This window comes from Lampetra fluviatilis, chromosome 33 (assembly GCF_964198595.1).
Source record: "Lampetra fluviatilis chromosome 33, kcLamFluv1.1, whole genome shotgun sequence".
NCBI classification, from domain to species: domain Eukaryota; kingdom Metazoa; phylum Chordata; class Hyperoartia; order Petromyzontiformes; family Petromyzontidae; genus Lampetra; species Lampetra fluviatilis.
Genome location: NC_136307.1, coordinates 9994198 through 10009858, shown reverse-complemented (window position 1 = coordinate 10009858; position 15661 = coordinate 9994198). Strand labels below are relative to the sequence as shown.

Here is a 15661-nt window from a genome sequence, read left to right as displayed (position 1 = left end):
TTGTGATATTGCAACCTTTGCGGTTCAGGATACGGAAGAGGAGCAGAGCTCAAACAAGTAACCCTTGCGAGGTTTTGCAAATCGGTCTTACAGAACTGCCGGCGACTCTTTCGCCGTTCTCGGCGTTGCTACTCAAATGCGATTCATTGCCGCCGGCATGAAGCCCAATTGTCCTCGGCGGTGCCATCAGAAGCTGAGCCATACGCTAGAATTGCAGGTAAATTAAAGGGCGATGTCCCTTAGGTGATGATGACAAATTTCTTCAACCCAGTACAATGTCTCACGTCCGACTCGTTGGGAACTTAGCTATATCCGCACGTGTGCAAAAGGTCAGACACGTGAACATCTGTATGCAACTACAGCCCCACCGTGCTCAAATACTGCGCTGGTGCGGTGGTTAATTGGTCAGGGCGAGTTCGCGACGGACTGCGATGCGACATCCTGGACGTCTGTAAAAATCAAAAAGCGCGTCATAGCTCATCGGATTTCTCCAGGATAAATAAAGGTCATGATTCTGAGCAAAAAAAAAATTGCCCAATATCTCCTTTATTGTCGAATCAACATACGCGCAAATTGCTGTAACACCTTATCCATGATCACCCATGCCACCCGCCGCCAAAACCAGAACAACGCGTTGACGCTATTTTGCCATAGCTCCTGCAGGCTTCCGACTGCCGCTGCCAGGCCACGCTGCTGGGTCTCGCCGTGTCGCGCGACCGCCGTGCTGTTGTGACAATGCCACTGCGTGCATCTGTGTCGTGCGCGTGCGTGCGTGCGCGCGCCTGGGTCTGTGTGGGGGAGCGGTGGGCTAACAACCAGGCGACACGAGTTCGATTCACGTTCACGGCTAACACCGGGTGGCGATTATCTGAGCCGGTTTTGGGCCTCCTCTAGGTCGACTGGGCCTCAAATTAGATCATGGTGCGGTGTGTAAGCATCGTTACTGGGGGAACGAAGGCGATCGGGCGTGGTGCTGACCACCCACCCCTCGTACGTCGTTCTAGCCTTCATAGGTGCTCGCTAACAGCACTTGCACCAAAAGTATGTGAAGGCTATGGGGGGAGGGGGGGAGTCTTTGTCTTTGTTTGCACTGGTGTGTGCGACCGCTCAAGGGCGACGAATGGGATGGGACCACTTTCCACTCGTGAGCAACAATGACACTTTTACATTGGGAGTGGAGCACTTGCTCCCCGATTCTAACCCCCCCCCCACCTCCAACAGAAGCGCTTGCACGAGCAATCCCATCCCCCCCTCCACCCCGATACACAAACATCACCGGTCACAGGAACACAGCCGCCTTCCAGCTGGGGTTGGAGGGGGTGAGGAGTGGGGTGGGGGTGGTCGTAATGCAGACGAAATCAGCGGTGGTGACAACGACGAAGCGGAGACGAAACGTGGGAGGAAAGACCGCGAGCGCGCACAGAGCATTCATCCTCGGAAGCTGCATCACCCACAACGACACATTCGGGCTTTGGTGCCATTTGACAATCGACAATGCTTTCATGCTTTGCAATAATGATGATGATGATAATAATAATAGTATTACGGTGATCGTCATTTGTCCAGAGGGGTGGGATAAATAAAACGAACGCCAACAACAACAAAAAAACAATCGTTTAATTACAATCGAGAGAAATGTCGAACATCTAGATTGTATATTCTAACGTCTAATGGGTTAGCTCGTCTTTTTTTTCCATTCCAAGTTTCACACATTCACCACCGACGTGCAAAGTCGCTACGGTGCACGGGAGGGGGGGGTGCACTAATCGCGTCCGCGCTTCAGAGTAGAACTTCATGCTTCTCACAGGCAAGGACGCACGCACACACAACAACAACAACAACAACAAAAACACACACCAAAAAAAATCAACTTGGGACATTTTTTTTTAAATAAAATGAAAACAAAACCGAAATGTACATGCAACAAAAAAAAACGACGGCACCAACCGTGTCTGGAATGTACATTTAAAACTCTTGTTCAAATCTTTTTATTTTTATGCAGTTGGGCTTTTTTTTATTTGATGATGATGTTTTTTTCTTTTTCTTCTTCAGCCAGCCTACCCGGGGGTAGTCATCTTAAACGACGCAACGTGCCTTGTTTTTACGTTGTCACGACACTAAAGTTTGGTACTGATGCTGCAAAGAGATCATCTCAATATACAGATAACAAATACGTATTTTTTAAAATCTTTTACACGCAATATATTCAAGTATATTACACACGCCTTGCCGCGTGAAATCTGTGAGTATGCAGCTCTACGCAGCGCGGTTTTGTGCGAAGGTCATTCTGAAGCAACTGTACGTACGTTTAGTTAAGAGAAGGCGCGGGTCAAACACGATCAGATAGAGCCTGCGACGTTCCGTTGACGTACACTAAACTGCGCATTCGAGTGCTTTCGCAAATGTTGAGCTCGTACCCAAGAATGTATTGAAAGGAACGAATCCGTGGCCACGCATGGTGACGCACCGCATGTGCCAGGCTCTTTTTGTGGCGACTGCGACGCGTGAACGCCTGTCAGCTGGGCTGGCATCCCGCGACAGGAACATCGGACGTGAAGGTTGTTGACATGTCACGCAACAAACGAATGAAAACGAAGGTTTCGAAGAGCGCGATGTGTCGCCAAGAAAATTATCCGGTTAAATCACGACAGTTCAAGTTTTTGAGCTCTTAAGAAGAGAAATTCAACCATTGCATGATTTCCACTGTGGGGCTAGAAATAACAGGTTGATATGGTAAATAGTAATTATCACTATCGCGTGAGCGAGTAAGCGCACAAGTGTTAGCTCGCGTCCGAGAGGATGATGACCACCGTGGAGAATGAGCGATGGGGATTAGATACTCGTGTGCAGAAGTGAAGTCGCAGGACTGTGGTGACGATATGGGAAGGCCTTAATCCAGCGGTGGATAAAACATGGTTGATCGTAAAAGCCTCACTAACAACTATATCTTGCAACGGACGATCTAGAAATATTTAGCATCTTTCCAAAACTAGTGTATTATGATTACCGAATGACAACTGAAGCGCCGGTGCAATTATTGCACGTGTCTTGAGTAAGTTAAACGTAACTTCGAGCATCATTCACATGGTTCACCTTGTACGTGCGATACAAAATACGACGGCTTGAGTAGAATAGTGATGTCCAGGTTTCTCAGCGAGAATTACGACGGAATGACGCGGCATTGGGCTTTGTGTACAAGTGGTATCGAGTCGACTGCAATTCCAAGTGGGATCGGGTCGACTGCAATTCCAAGTGGGATCGAGTTGACCACAACTAGAACGCGAGCTGAAGAGGGCGATGTTTAAGCGGCGCCCGTTTCACACACATTGCGTCGGGGTACACAACAAAAACGTCACAACAAGCACCGCACGATTCTCTGCGACAAATACCGTCGTCTTCCAATAAGCACATTCATAATGCGAGAAAACCTTACAGAGGAACGCGGCAAAAACAGATCATTCGTACATTCCTTGGGGACGGCAGCCGACCGGCACGTTGCCGAAATTGATTCATACGTCGTAATTTATTTTCACAAAAATTATCTAATGCTCAGAGTGCAATTGACTTACTTTACCGTAAGAGAAGTCAGGGTTTATTACACTCTAAAATCAAATTAACTAACCACTCGTGGCACAAACACAATTACATGGATCCAAATTGTCACACATCATCTCCTTGAAATGTAACATACCAACCCCATCCCCCCCCCCCCCCACTGGCCCCATCGGCTCATCGACGCCTAATTGCCCCCACGGATCCGTAGAAAGAGTTGGGTTTTTTTTCCGCTCCACGTTTCCCCGTCGCAAGGTCATCGCCGCGCCTTGCATGTGTGTTGTTATTTATATTTGTGTCCGTCATCATCCATCATGCGTGACGGCCACGAGGGCCCATCTCGTCCGACGCTTGCCGCCGATCGCGCGCGGGCCACGGGAGAGCAGATCGGCCGGCTCGATGGGCGAGTTCCCCGAAACTCTCGACGTTTTTGCTCTTTTCAAACGACGAGCGTCCACCGACCGACGCTGTCATCATTGCGAGCTGGCTTGAACGCGACGCGACATCGAGGAAGGTGCCTTTCTGCTTCGCGAGAAGCGAACGTCGCATTGTCCGACCCACCACCCTTCTTCACGGCCCTCTTTGCGCGGAGCAACATGTTGAAACGCAAGAGTCTGGGCCTCCTACGTCGTCGGGTTTTCTGTGACCTGTACCATGTTGAGACGGTAAAACATGGCTCCAGGCTGCAACGATCACACCAAGGACTCAAGCGACAGGGTGGACGAACATTGATCACGTTTATTGGCCGATCGTATGGACTCTGTTGAGTAAGCTACCAAATGACTGCGGTTGCAAGCGTACCCCAAGCTGCACTTGCCGAAAATGGCTGGGAATCCAGTTTGTGGCTTTTCGTGCCCACAATGATGAATGCCCTCCGTCGTTTCTTCCACGCGTGGATTTTCCCACACTGTGTTTTTCTGTTGCAACGTCATTTTCTTATAACTGTGTTTTAAAACCGTGTTTTAAAAACTGTGTTTTAAAACTGTGTTTCTCACAAATGTCAAGCAAAAGAGAAAAAAAAAACAACCTGTGGCATTTCCTCGGCGAAGCACGGCAGACGACTCGGAGCGCGGAGGGACCCCGCAAGGGCTGAATCTGATCCGTGGCAGAACCAGCCGCGCTTTCATCGAAATACGTCATTGCCGAGTTTCTTACCGCTCTGCGACATCACACCGTTCCCACCGCGTGCCTCGTGTGTGTCCTCGACATTTTTCTCAGACCGTGTGCCATGCAAGATTTAAGGGGAGGGGGGTGGGGGTAACCAATTAAAGGTATTCGAGCACACGGCTTTGGTGCGTACAATTTTAATTGCTTTTTTTTGTAAGAGGTGCAAAAAAAACCGAAATATCATTATTACAATAATTATTTCAGAAAATCTAAAAAACTAACTGTGCTTTATTTCTAGAGCGGTGGTCACTTTTACTGACAACTGCGTGTGGCGGCCGTGCCCTTAATTCTGCCAACGGGGCCTGGTGATACGAATTCCGAAGAGGGTAAGCAACCAAGGCGTGTGGGCTGCGCAATCCTCGGCGAGCAAAGTCACAGACGTCGTCTGCACTGGCACCGCAGCGGCGGCGGCGGCTTTGCCTCGACACTGAAGTGGCAATGAAACCCTCGCTGAATTGTTGTCACTCGAGCAGCAAAGGGTCCGCCCGAACCAGATCTGGCACACGAATGTGAAAATGCCTCTCTCTCTCTCTCTCTGTCGCGGCGCTGACTTTCCCACGCGTTTTAAACAATAGCCAGTGTGGGAGTGTTGGCCAAAAATATATTATGGAGGGGCTCTCCTGATCATGTTCTCTCGAGAGGAGGCGCTTCTTCGGCCCAGTGGTGTGGCACTTGCGGCACAAGTAAATTTCGGGGCAATGCCCTTCACCTTTACATAAATGTAGCGCCCGCTCAGAATTTTTTTCATGCGTTGCACGTATCTGCTGCGAGAGACGGTTGCCGAATGCTCATGTGCACCATTATAGGGGCGGTTGGCCAAATTTCCCTAAAGCCGCTGAGCTCTACACGTTTTGGAAATTCGATTTTTTTTTCGCGATGCCGCAATTGGGTTTTGTTTTATGACCTCAGGACGAGTGCTGCAGTGGGTTCGGGGACTCGTTCGTCTTTCCTCCCTTCCAGCTGCACCGTTAAAAGTTGTGCCTTAGGATGTTTCTGGCCGTTAGATATTTTACAAAAAATTTTTAGTTAAAACAAGGTAACAACCGCACTTCACGGTAAGAAAAAAAAACACACTCAATCTCTTCAGTTGCCAAGAAGGCATGTATGCACTGTCTTGTTTAAAATTCTCTTCAAAACAAAAATCGTATCGTCACAGTGCTTTCGAGTTTTTTTTTCGTTCGCAATATACCGTATACATATATCCGTTTTTTTTTCAATTTTCATAGATATCCCCCACTCGCTATTACAAAACAAATCTTGGCTCGCTTCCTCCTCAGAAGGCCTTTACGTGGCAGTAGGCCTCGAGCCCGGCGAACAGGATGTAAATGAGCCAGAGCAAGATGAAGAAGCCGGTGGTCATGAGCTTCATGTTTCGTGGACCGCCCAGCTCTCCGCCCACGCTGGGCCTCCTCCGCCACATGAGCACGCCGACGCAGATGAAGGCGAAGACGGTGAAGAGCGTCACGGAGAAGGCCAGCGTGCCGGGGTCCACGTAGAACTTCTTGTTGTTCGCCCAGCAGTGGACGGAGGCGATGGTCCACGCGATGCCGATGCCCAGGAAGACGTTCACTGCGTTGCTGCCCGTCACGTTGCCCACCGACGCGTCGGCGAACTGGTCCTGCACGGCCGCCACCTTGCTCGCGAACGTGTCTGTCGTCCCCGGGAAGAAAGGGTCGGAGGTTCGTTTGGGGGGTGGGGGGGTTGAGTTGCGTGGGGTTTGGGAGAGCGTGCAAGATAACGCGCGGGGGGGGGGGGGTATTTCTGCAAAAGGAAGCGAAGGCAGAAAATATTCCCAACGTATTTGGCGAAGTCGTCAAAATAATCAAGTGTTATTAAATAAAACTTAAAAACTATTATTATTTTTACCAGGTAAGGCCCTGGCCATCACAAATGACATCTCCACGCTTATCGCGTGGAGATGTATAGCAGCCAAATACTCCTAACTGCAATGGAATGATACTTTACAGGGAGTTTGTTAACATGCTGCTGGATGACGGTTCTGCTCACTCTGTCTGTTGGCCAGCGGAGGTTGGTGATGTGGGGGGGGGGGCAGGTCCGGGTTAGAGATCACTCACCACTGAGATTCGCCTTGGCCCGGGAATCGAAACTCAGGCGGCAAACCACTGCACTACAGAGGGGGGTCTCAAATGTGCTTTGTAATCAAGGATGATTCTCACCTTCTTGGTTTTTTCGGTAAAGTCACGTAGAAGGGAAGTAATAAAATAATGTGACTTTACCGTGACTTTACCGAAAAAACCAAGAAGATGAATTCCTGCAGTCACGAAAGCTTTAAATCGAGATTCTCACCTCTTAACGATTGTGGTAGAAATATAACAATCCTCCCTCCCCCATCCCATCATCTCCCCCTCCATCTGACATGAAACTCGATGAAACGCCAAAATTCTGGGTTGTGATTCAATTTAAGAATTGTTACCAATGATGCCGATCACTTCGTGAAAAAAATACCAATAGCTGTAACTCTCACAGTGCAACGTCTCAATGTTGACAGACAGGCACACAGAGGTGCCATCAATCAGGCGCACACAGCTGACACGCAGCTGATGCCGTCATGCTGACAGACACAGCTGCCTGCTTTGTTAGAAGATGAAACGGCTCCCATCCTGCGACTATGCAATCCACGAGGCGCGTGCTGCCATTTCCATCCCCCGCAAATGCCACCGCTTCTTAGCTTAATCACAGGGATATTCACGGCTGTGACATCGCAAGAGGCCTCGAGCATCATTTACCACCACATGCACGCACATCCCCATCGCTGGTTGAGCTGCAGAATTTCAGAGGACTTCTCATTATGCATTTCTCCGCAGCAATGCACAATGAGATTGTGTACCGTATGGCTTTTCGCATTTAACGATGTCCCATATGTCATACGGAGTGCTCTTGCCAATAACACCTGCGAATTAAGCAGCATTTTATTCACAAACGTGGCTCTGCAGATGAGACCCAGAAGGTTGAAACCAGCCCAGAGCTTGCCTAAATAAATCTTGCTTGATAATATTGGTCTGGAAAGGGATTATTGACTAAACTAGAATTTTATTGACACGAGAAAAGAACCCATTGCTCTGCAACAGAAAATAAGAGACAGCTGTCATTTCCCTAGTCTTCTCATAATCCTGTACTCGAAGCACTAATAAGTAATTGTACGTAATAAAATGGCAAGATAATATGTAATGTGACATATTTCTATGTTCTCTGTCATTTAAAGAACTGGTGAAAGAATTACATTAGCAGGAGCATACATTGAAAAGTTAAAGCAATTTTAAAATGAGCCGTGGTCAGCCTTCTGCATTCGTTACTCCCACCTCTTTGGCATCGCGATCCATTATTATTATTTTTCACATGGAACATCCCGTTTAGCCAGTTACCTAGAAACACAGACTCCAAACATACAGCAGGCGACAGGGTCCAAATCGAACCCACGACCTCCTGTAATTGATTTTTCCCATGGTCTGCCATGCAGCAAGAGAGGGGGGCGGGGGGGTCGGGAGAGGGATGAGGGCGGTGACGCTGACCTGGGATGGAGGTGCCGAGGGCCACGAACACAACGGCCGTGACCGAGTCCTTGAGGCCCACGGTGCAGCCGAAGTGCGAGGCCAGGTCGCCGATCATGGCGGTGAGGAGGCCGATCACGGAGATGGAGACGAGGAAGCAGGCCCAGCCGTTCCACACGTCCGTGGGCGGCACGAACGCGAAGAGCACCTTCCAGAAGACCGTGAGGAAGTGCATGACGTAGTCGAAGCACGACGGCAGCTTCTCCTCGCCGGTTTCCTCGTCGTCATCGTCGTCGCCTGAGAGAGGAACCAAAAAAATTGCGCGTTTTGATTTTTTGTTGTTGTTGTTGTTGTTGTTGTTGTTTTTACCCACCCGTAGATTGTATTTCCAATACAAAACCAGAGGACCAGGAGAAAAAGCCATGCGACCACGCGGGAGAGGGACAGAACATGCAAACTCCAAATAGACAGGCGTCAGGGTCGTAATTGAAACCACGATCTCGTGTAATTGATTTTTCAATACAATCTACACGGTGGTGAGATGTTAACTTCCTTGCGATAGCTTGCAGGAAGGTTGTGGGTTTCATCCCAACCTTGATGCCTGCTGTATATTTAGAGATTGCATGTCTCTCTACCCGTTGTGACGTGGATGCTTCTCCAGGTTCTCTGGTTTATCCCTCCACATTTAGAATCAACGTGCATATTTGGCTGCTATACATTTCCACGTGGTAAGCCAATTCATTGAGCGATAAATTTGTGACCAAGTTGCTTATGATAAAGAGCGACATAGCTCAGTGGGGCTTTAACTGTGAAAAATAAAAAGGTTAGTTAGTTGGATTTCGATTTTTTTTTTACCACAGTTGCTGAGCACAGCCATTCAACCATCTAAAATAAAGAATCCTCTCCTGTTGCAATCCACCCTCGGGTTTGGGTTTTAGTTTATTTTAGCATTCATTGTGATGCATTGAGTTGCATTCTACGGGTTCATGCCCCCAGGTCTCCTGATCCCCATCTCCTCCACTGCTCTGCCCCATTTGAAACTGTTTACGGTTGTTACTCTGAGCGCGTGATATATTCAAATATGATTCAGCTCATAAAGGATGGGACCCATTGAATACGATGTGGAATGTATGTGGTTCGAGAAAAAGGTAAACATTCTTCATTAATGAATTCGTGATATACAATGAGGGAAAAAAGTACTTGATCCCCTGCTGATTTTGTACGTTTGCCCACTGACAAAGAAATGATCAGTCTATAATTTTAATGGTAGGTTTATTTGAACAGTGAGAGACAGAATAACAACAAGAAAATCCAGAAAAACGCTTGTCAAAAATGTTATAAATTGATTTGCATTTTAATGAGGGAAATAAGTATTTGACCCCCTCTCAATCAGAAAGATTTCTGGCTCCCAGGTGTTTTTTTTATATAGGTAACGAGCTGAGATTAGGAGCACACTCTTAAAGGGAGTGCTCCTAATCTCAGCTTGTTACCTGTTTAAAAGACACATGTTCACAGAAGCAATCAATCAGATTCCAAACTCTCCACCATGGCCAAGACCAAAGAGCTCTCCAAGGATGTCAGGGACAAGATTGTAGACCTACACAAGGCTGGAATGGGCTACAAGACCATCGCCAAGCAGCTTGGTGAGAAGGTGACAAAAGTTGGTGTGATTATTCGCAAATGGAAGAAACACAAAAGAACTGTCAATCTCCCCCGGCCTGGGGCTCCATGCAAGATCTCACCTCATGGAGTTGCAATGATAATGAGAACGGTGATGAATCAGCCTAGAACTACACGGGAGGATCGTGTCAATGATCTCAAGGCAGCTGGGATCATAGTCACCAAAAAAACAGTTGGCAACACACTACGCCGTGAAGGACTGAAATCCTGCAGCGCCCGCAAGGTCCCCCTGCTCAAGAAAGCACATATACATGCCTGTCTGAAGTTTGCCAATGAACATCTGAATGATTCAGAGGACAACTGGGTGAAAGTATTGTGGTCAGATGAGACCAAAATGGAGCTCTTTGGCATCAACTCAACTCGCCGTGTTTGGAGGAGGAGGAATGCTGCCTATGACCCCAAGAACACCATCCCCACCGTCAAACATGGAGGTGGAAACATTATGCTTTGGGGGTGTTTTTCTGCTAAGGGGACAGGACAACTTCACCACATCAAAGGGACGATGGCCGGGGCCATGTACCATCAAATCTTGGGTGAGAACCTCCTTCCCCCTCAGCCAGGGCATTGAAAATGAGTCGTGGATGGGTATTCCAGCATGACAATGACCCAAAACACACAGCCAAGGCAACAAAGGAGTGGCTCAAGAAGAAGCACATTAAGGTCCTGGAGTGGCCTAGCCAGTCTCCAGACCTTAATTCCATAGAAAATCTGTGGAGGGAGCTGAAGGTTCGAGTTGCCAAACGTCAGCCTCGAAACCTTAATGACTTGGAGAAAATCTGCAAAGAGGAGTGGGACAAAATCCCTCCTGAGATGTGTGCAAACCTGGTGGCCAACTACAAGAAACGTCTGACCTCTGTGATTGCCAACAAGTGTTTTGCCACCGAGTACTAAGTCATGTTTTGCAGAGGGGTCAAATACTTATTTCCCTCATTAAAATGCAAATCAATTTATAACATTTTTGACATGCGTTTTTCTGGATTTTGTTGTTGTTATTCTGTCTCTCACTGTTCAAATAAACCTACCATTAAAATTATAGACTGATCATTTCTTTGTCAGTGGGCAAACGTACAAAATCATCAGGGGATCAAATACTTGTTTCCCTCACTGTATAATCAGTATCTTTGCTTAACCACCCTCTGCCCCCCCCCCCTCTCCCTCCCACTCTCTTCCCTGCCCTGGTTAGAGTCAAGCAGGCGGAGCAGCATCGCCGGCCGTGATGAAGGAGAGAGCGAGGGAGTTCCCGCATGGGCAATAGAAAGGCAGCGGTGCGCACGCGGAACATCTGCTCGTCAGCGGGATTTAAACCGCCCCGCCACCTGCTCTACCCCCTCCCCCTACCCCCACCGTGTACCTGCGCTGACGGTGATGGCATCCTTGAACTGCTCCTTCCACGAGTTGGTCCCCACAACGAGGGCCAGGTTCGTCTTCTTGATCAGCTTGTCCACCGTGCTCTGAGTGGTGGTAGAACGGGCGCGCGAGCGCAGTCAGGGCAGACGAAACGCCCGCGTGAAACTGTGAACGCGCGTTTGGTGATTGCTTGCAGTTTCCTCACGGCGCGAGGCTATCGTGAAAGAAAGGTGCCACGTCTTCTTGGTTCTTTCGGTAAAGTCACGTAGAAGGGAAATAATAAAATAATACAAATAAAACATAATAAAATAATTCTCACGACGTTTCGGCCACAACGCAAGCAGCCGTCCTCAGGTGAAGAACAGGTCTGTCGGAAAGAAAAGACAGCGTCTTTCCGACAGACCTGTTCTTCACCGGTCTGTTGGAAAGATCTGTTGGAAAGAAAAGACAGCGTCTTTCCGACAGACCTGTTCTTCACCTGAGGACGGCTGCTTGTGTTGTGGCCGAAACGTCGTGAGAATTATTTTATTGTTTTATTTTTATTATTTCATTATTTCCCTTCTACGTGACTTTACTGAAAGAACCACGAAGATGAATCCCTGCAGTCACGAAAGCTTTAAATCGAAATTTAAAGGTGCCACGGTTCATGGACAGATAAAGCCTGCAGTAATTTCGTTTGTGTAAATGTGGATTTAAGCAATCAGCTGATAATTTGAGAGGAGTTAAAACATTTGGCAAAATTAACGCTGCTACTCAACAAAATTGGCCCATTTGGTTATTTCAACTGTGAAGCCAAAGTATGCATATCATCTTCAGCAGCACCCAACGGCACATGTCAACAATTATTATTTTTTACTCCACCAGGCCGGCCAACCGGCTTTGTCATTGTCCATGGGAACCAAGCGAGCGAAGCCGAAGGCCCCATTGTGGTCGTCTTTTTCCTCCACCTTGAACTCGTAGGACTCCTCAATGATGACCTCGAGGCGGGAGTTCTCCCCCAGGATGGGCCTTCCCATCTCGGCGATCCGCTGAGCTTCCTCCTTATCCATCTCCGCCTGCAGTCCATTCTCGTGCTTGTCTGACCACACACGAGTCAGGAGAACAACATCACGGCCACGGACATGGATGCGGGAAGAGTTCAGAGTTCATCTCCCTGATTACAGTTGCCACCTCTCAACCCTTTCCCATTCTGATGACGTACGTGCGAGTCATCGGTTATTCTTCTGATTCTGTTCCGATGGCGTACGTCTACATGTACGTCATCAGAAGAAAAACTGAAATAAAATTACTTTATCAGTACATCTTCAGGTTGGTTAGATGTCCCGAGGCTCCCATGAGGCCATGCGGAAAAGCATTTGGCACAGCTTGGCGCCATCTATCGTAGATTGCGGTCGTGTCGCTACAGTTCTCAGCGGTGACTAACAACGCCTTTAAAACCAACGGTGGTGTGCCTCTCTAAATTAAATTAACGCTGAACCACTTTCGATTTCCCCCAGGCGGTGGCGGCATGGTAGTCGGGCTAATCGCCTATCCTCGCACTATACACACGTCTCCAGTTTGCCAACTTCCTCTGCCTGACTAAATCCAGCATCGTATTCAGATGTTCTCATTAACGAAGCTTGAAATGCCAGTCGGACAGCTCCGGAGGGGGGGGGGGGCACACGAGCCGGTTGGTCACACATCTACAAAATGAGAGCCGTTTGCTTTCCCCACGTGCATTTCCCTTTAAACAAAAAATTGGCGGCGACACTTATTTGCGGTGATCTACGGAACGCCATCTTTCGGCAGGCGGTCTTGCCACGCACCGTACCGCTCATCCATTCTCGCAAACATGCCGGGCGAGCGAGCGGCGACACCCACGACACGACCATGGGCTTCACACGGCAGGAGGGGGGGGGGGCAGGGATGTGTGGTGCGCAAGGGTGCAGTTGTGAAAAACAGCGAGAAAAAGTGAAACGTTTCCGATCGGGGCAGAGCTCCTGGAAGCGCTAAGCAGAGTAAGATTGCCACGATGCCACGATGTGGTGAAGCTACTGATGGGTCGCACGATATAAGGCCCACGATAATCGTGGAGGACATTTCGCAATATTTCGCTGCATCGCGATTGATATTGCTAATTTTATCCGTTAACAGATTATGCAATTCCCTGGTAAATATTTTCATGATATAATAAACACAATGATAATGGTTTCAAATAAAGAGAAAATGCCCGTAAAATTAGTGCTTTACGAATATAATTTCGGAGTAATTAACAGCATGGTGGTTATGTGACCTCATTATTTTCCGAGTTTGTTTAATTATTGAAGTGTTTGGAATATTACTGACAGATTACGGGTCATGGGTCGTAAAGCTGCAGTTATTTAAATACTTATAGGACGCTTATGTTGAATGAACTACAGCTGCTGAACCTTCAAGTAATCATTATCTGTGCTGGAAAACATGATAATATGAAGAAGAAAAATACGACGACAATGTCGCGGGAGACTCATATCGTGATAATTGTTCAATTGCGAACATTAATTTCATATTGTGCTCCATGTTGGTTTCTGCGCTCTGTCACGTGCTGGCGGATTCATGTCAAAAACAATTCTCGTCATTTTAACCGCTCCACCACGTGACAAGTTTGTCAGGCACACAAAGATATTATTTATAAGTGCTGATGTGTTGATGGAATTATGACCAATAAAATGTCCTCCCCACTGGTGGCCAGAGGTTTTTCATGACCGAATTTAACCTCAGCGTACGGCGACGTTCCTCCCCAACGGCAACTTGAGCTCCTGTTCGCCGTGCTTGGAAATCGAGCGGAAAAGCTTAATCGGCCAGAATTTGTAATGAATACATCGGCACGTATGAATAATAAAAATAACATCTTTGTCAACGTGACAATCTTAGGTGATTGGAGGGGGTTAATGACAAGCATTTTGACAGGTAAATATAGCGCCGCGTGGCCTAAACCGAGTGCAAATATGGCTACGAAAACGACTCGGATTGCGTCGTGAAAAATGACATCGTGGCAACCTTACAAACGAGGTTCAAAAACACGGCAGCGACGGCAGCATGCCCCCCCCCCCCCCCGCCCCGCCTCTTATCCACGGCACCGTGGCAATGTGCACATGGCGCATTGCCCGTGTACGGTGCCCCGGAGTGCGGGGCGTGCACGAGCCATGGCTACCAGGGGGCGGGGGGGGGGGTGGACAGCAGCGTCGCAGAGTAGCGTCGCTTGAGATGGAGGAAATATGAAATGAGACGTGGTCATTGGAATCTTTTAAAACATAATAATAATAATGGGAATTGTGTTCTTTTTCTTAATTACGTTACCGTCGATGGCATTGACTGGACGATCCCCCTAATGCCGCCCGCTGAAATCATTAGTCGCAAAATCGGTGGTGGCAGAGAGAGAAAGAGGCGTCTTGTTTGTGGTTGACGCGCCACTTCTGTGCAAGAGAAGCGTTCCCCCCCACCTCTCCGCCCTGCCCCGTCTGCTTAAGGGATTATTAGAATCATCATTCGCAGCCGTTATTGGTCAGATAAATTCTTCCTGAGGCCGTCGTCTCACCGCAGAACGGCGGTGGTGGGCGGGTTGGAAGCCAGCATTTGCGCCTGCGAGCTAACAATGACCAAATCAAATATTCGAGGGCCGACTCTACCTTGCCTCCTTTTTGTCAGTCACTGCCAGTTCGCCGGAGTTGCAACGGCCACCGCATTACAACTCCCAACGGCAACCAAGTGGCTCGGCATTGCTGCGGGGTCACCAGCGTCAAAAACACACAAATGTGCCCCGTCTTTAATTTGAGCTCTTTTTTTTTGTTGCCTGGAAATTTACTTGGGGGGGGGGGGGGGGGATTGGGCAGCTGTGCACACACACTCACGCACTGCCCCCCCCCGCGCCACTGCAGGAATTATTCCTCCCTGCGAGGGGCATTACCGTTGTACATGGTGTTGGTTTTACACCGCCGTTATGCATTTACGCGTTGGTTCTAACACCTTTAAGGCAAATGGGAAATCTATAAAGGCCACGGACGGAATGAGATTTTATGCTGAAAGATTACCTCGCGTGGGGAAGGTCATATTTTATAATTGGAATCGCTGTTGACACATTGCGCACGCCCGTGACATTTGACCCCGTCAGCGGAAGTTAGAAATGTGTTTACTGCAAAAAAAGCAGACGCGGTAAATGGGTTTAACGGTTTTGTCGGAAATGAACGCTTCTTGAGTAAAAATAGGCAAAAAACTTTCGTTGCATTTCGTGATGAAAATGCCTGTGAATCCGCGTTAGTCTCGCGGCGTGCATTTAGTTCGGAAAGGGTTGGGACAAATGTTCTGAACAAAAAGGTTAAAAGAGTTCGAGAATTGTATCGTTAGTCCGGTAAGTGAGACCATCGGGGGAGTCCGTTTTCCGTAGAGCA

General features: G+C 48.3%; 1 protein-coding gene across 2 annotated transcripts in view; it reads right to left on the bottom strand.

The window, feature by feature from the left end:
• Positions 1-1315: 1315 nt before the first annotated feature.
• LOC144944052 (sodium/calcium exchanger 1-like) overlaps positions 1316-15661 on the bottom strand; it is a 136109-nt gene continuing 121763 nt past the window's right edge. For both annotated transcript variants that reach the window (XM_078872085.1, XM_078872086.1), the window contains exons 4-7: positions 12203-12333; positions 11260-11359; positions 8250-8525; positions 1316-6369 (exon numbers count right to left, since the gene is read on the bottom strand). In XM_078872085.1, the coding sequence (XP_078728211.1) occupies positions 5993-6369; positions 8250-8525; positions 11260-11359; positions 12203-12333 (884 nt within the window). In that variant the 3' untranslated portion in view covers positions 1316-5992. The remainder of the gene's footprint in view (positions 6370-8249; positions 8526-11259; positions 11360-12202; positions 12334-15661) is intronic.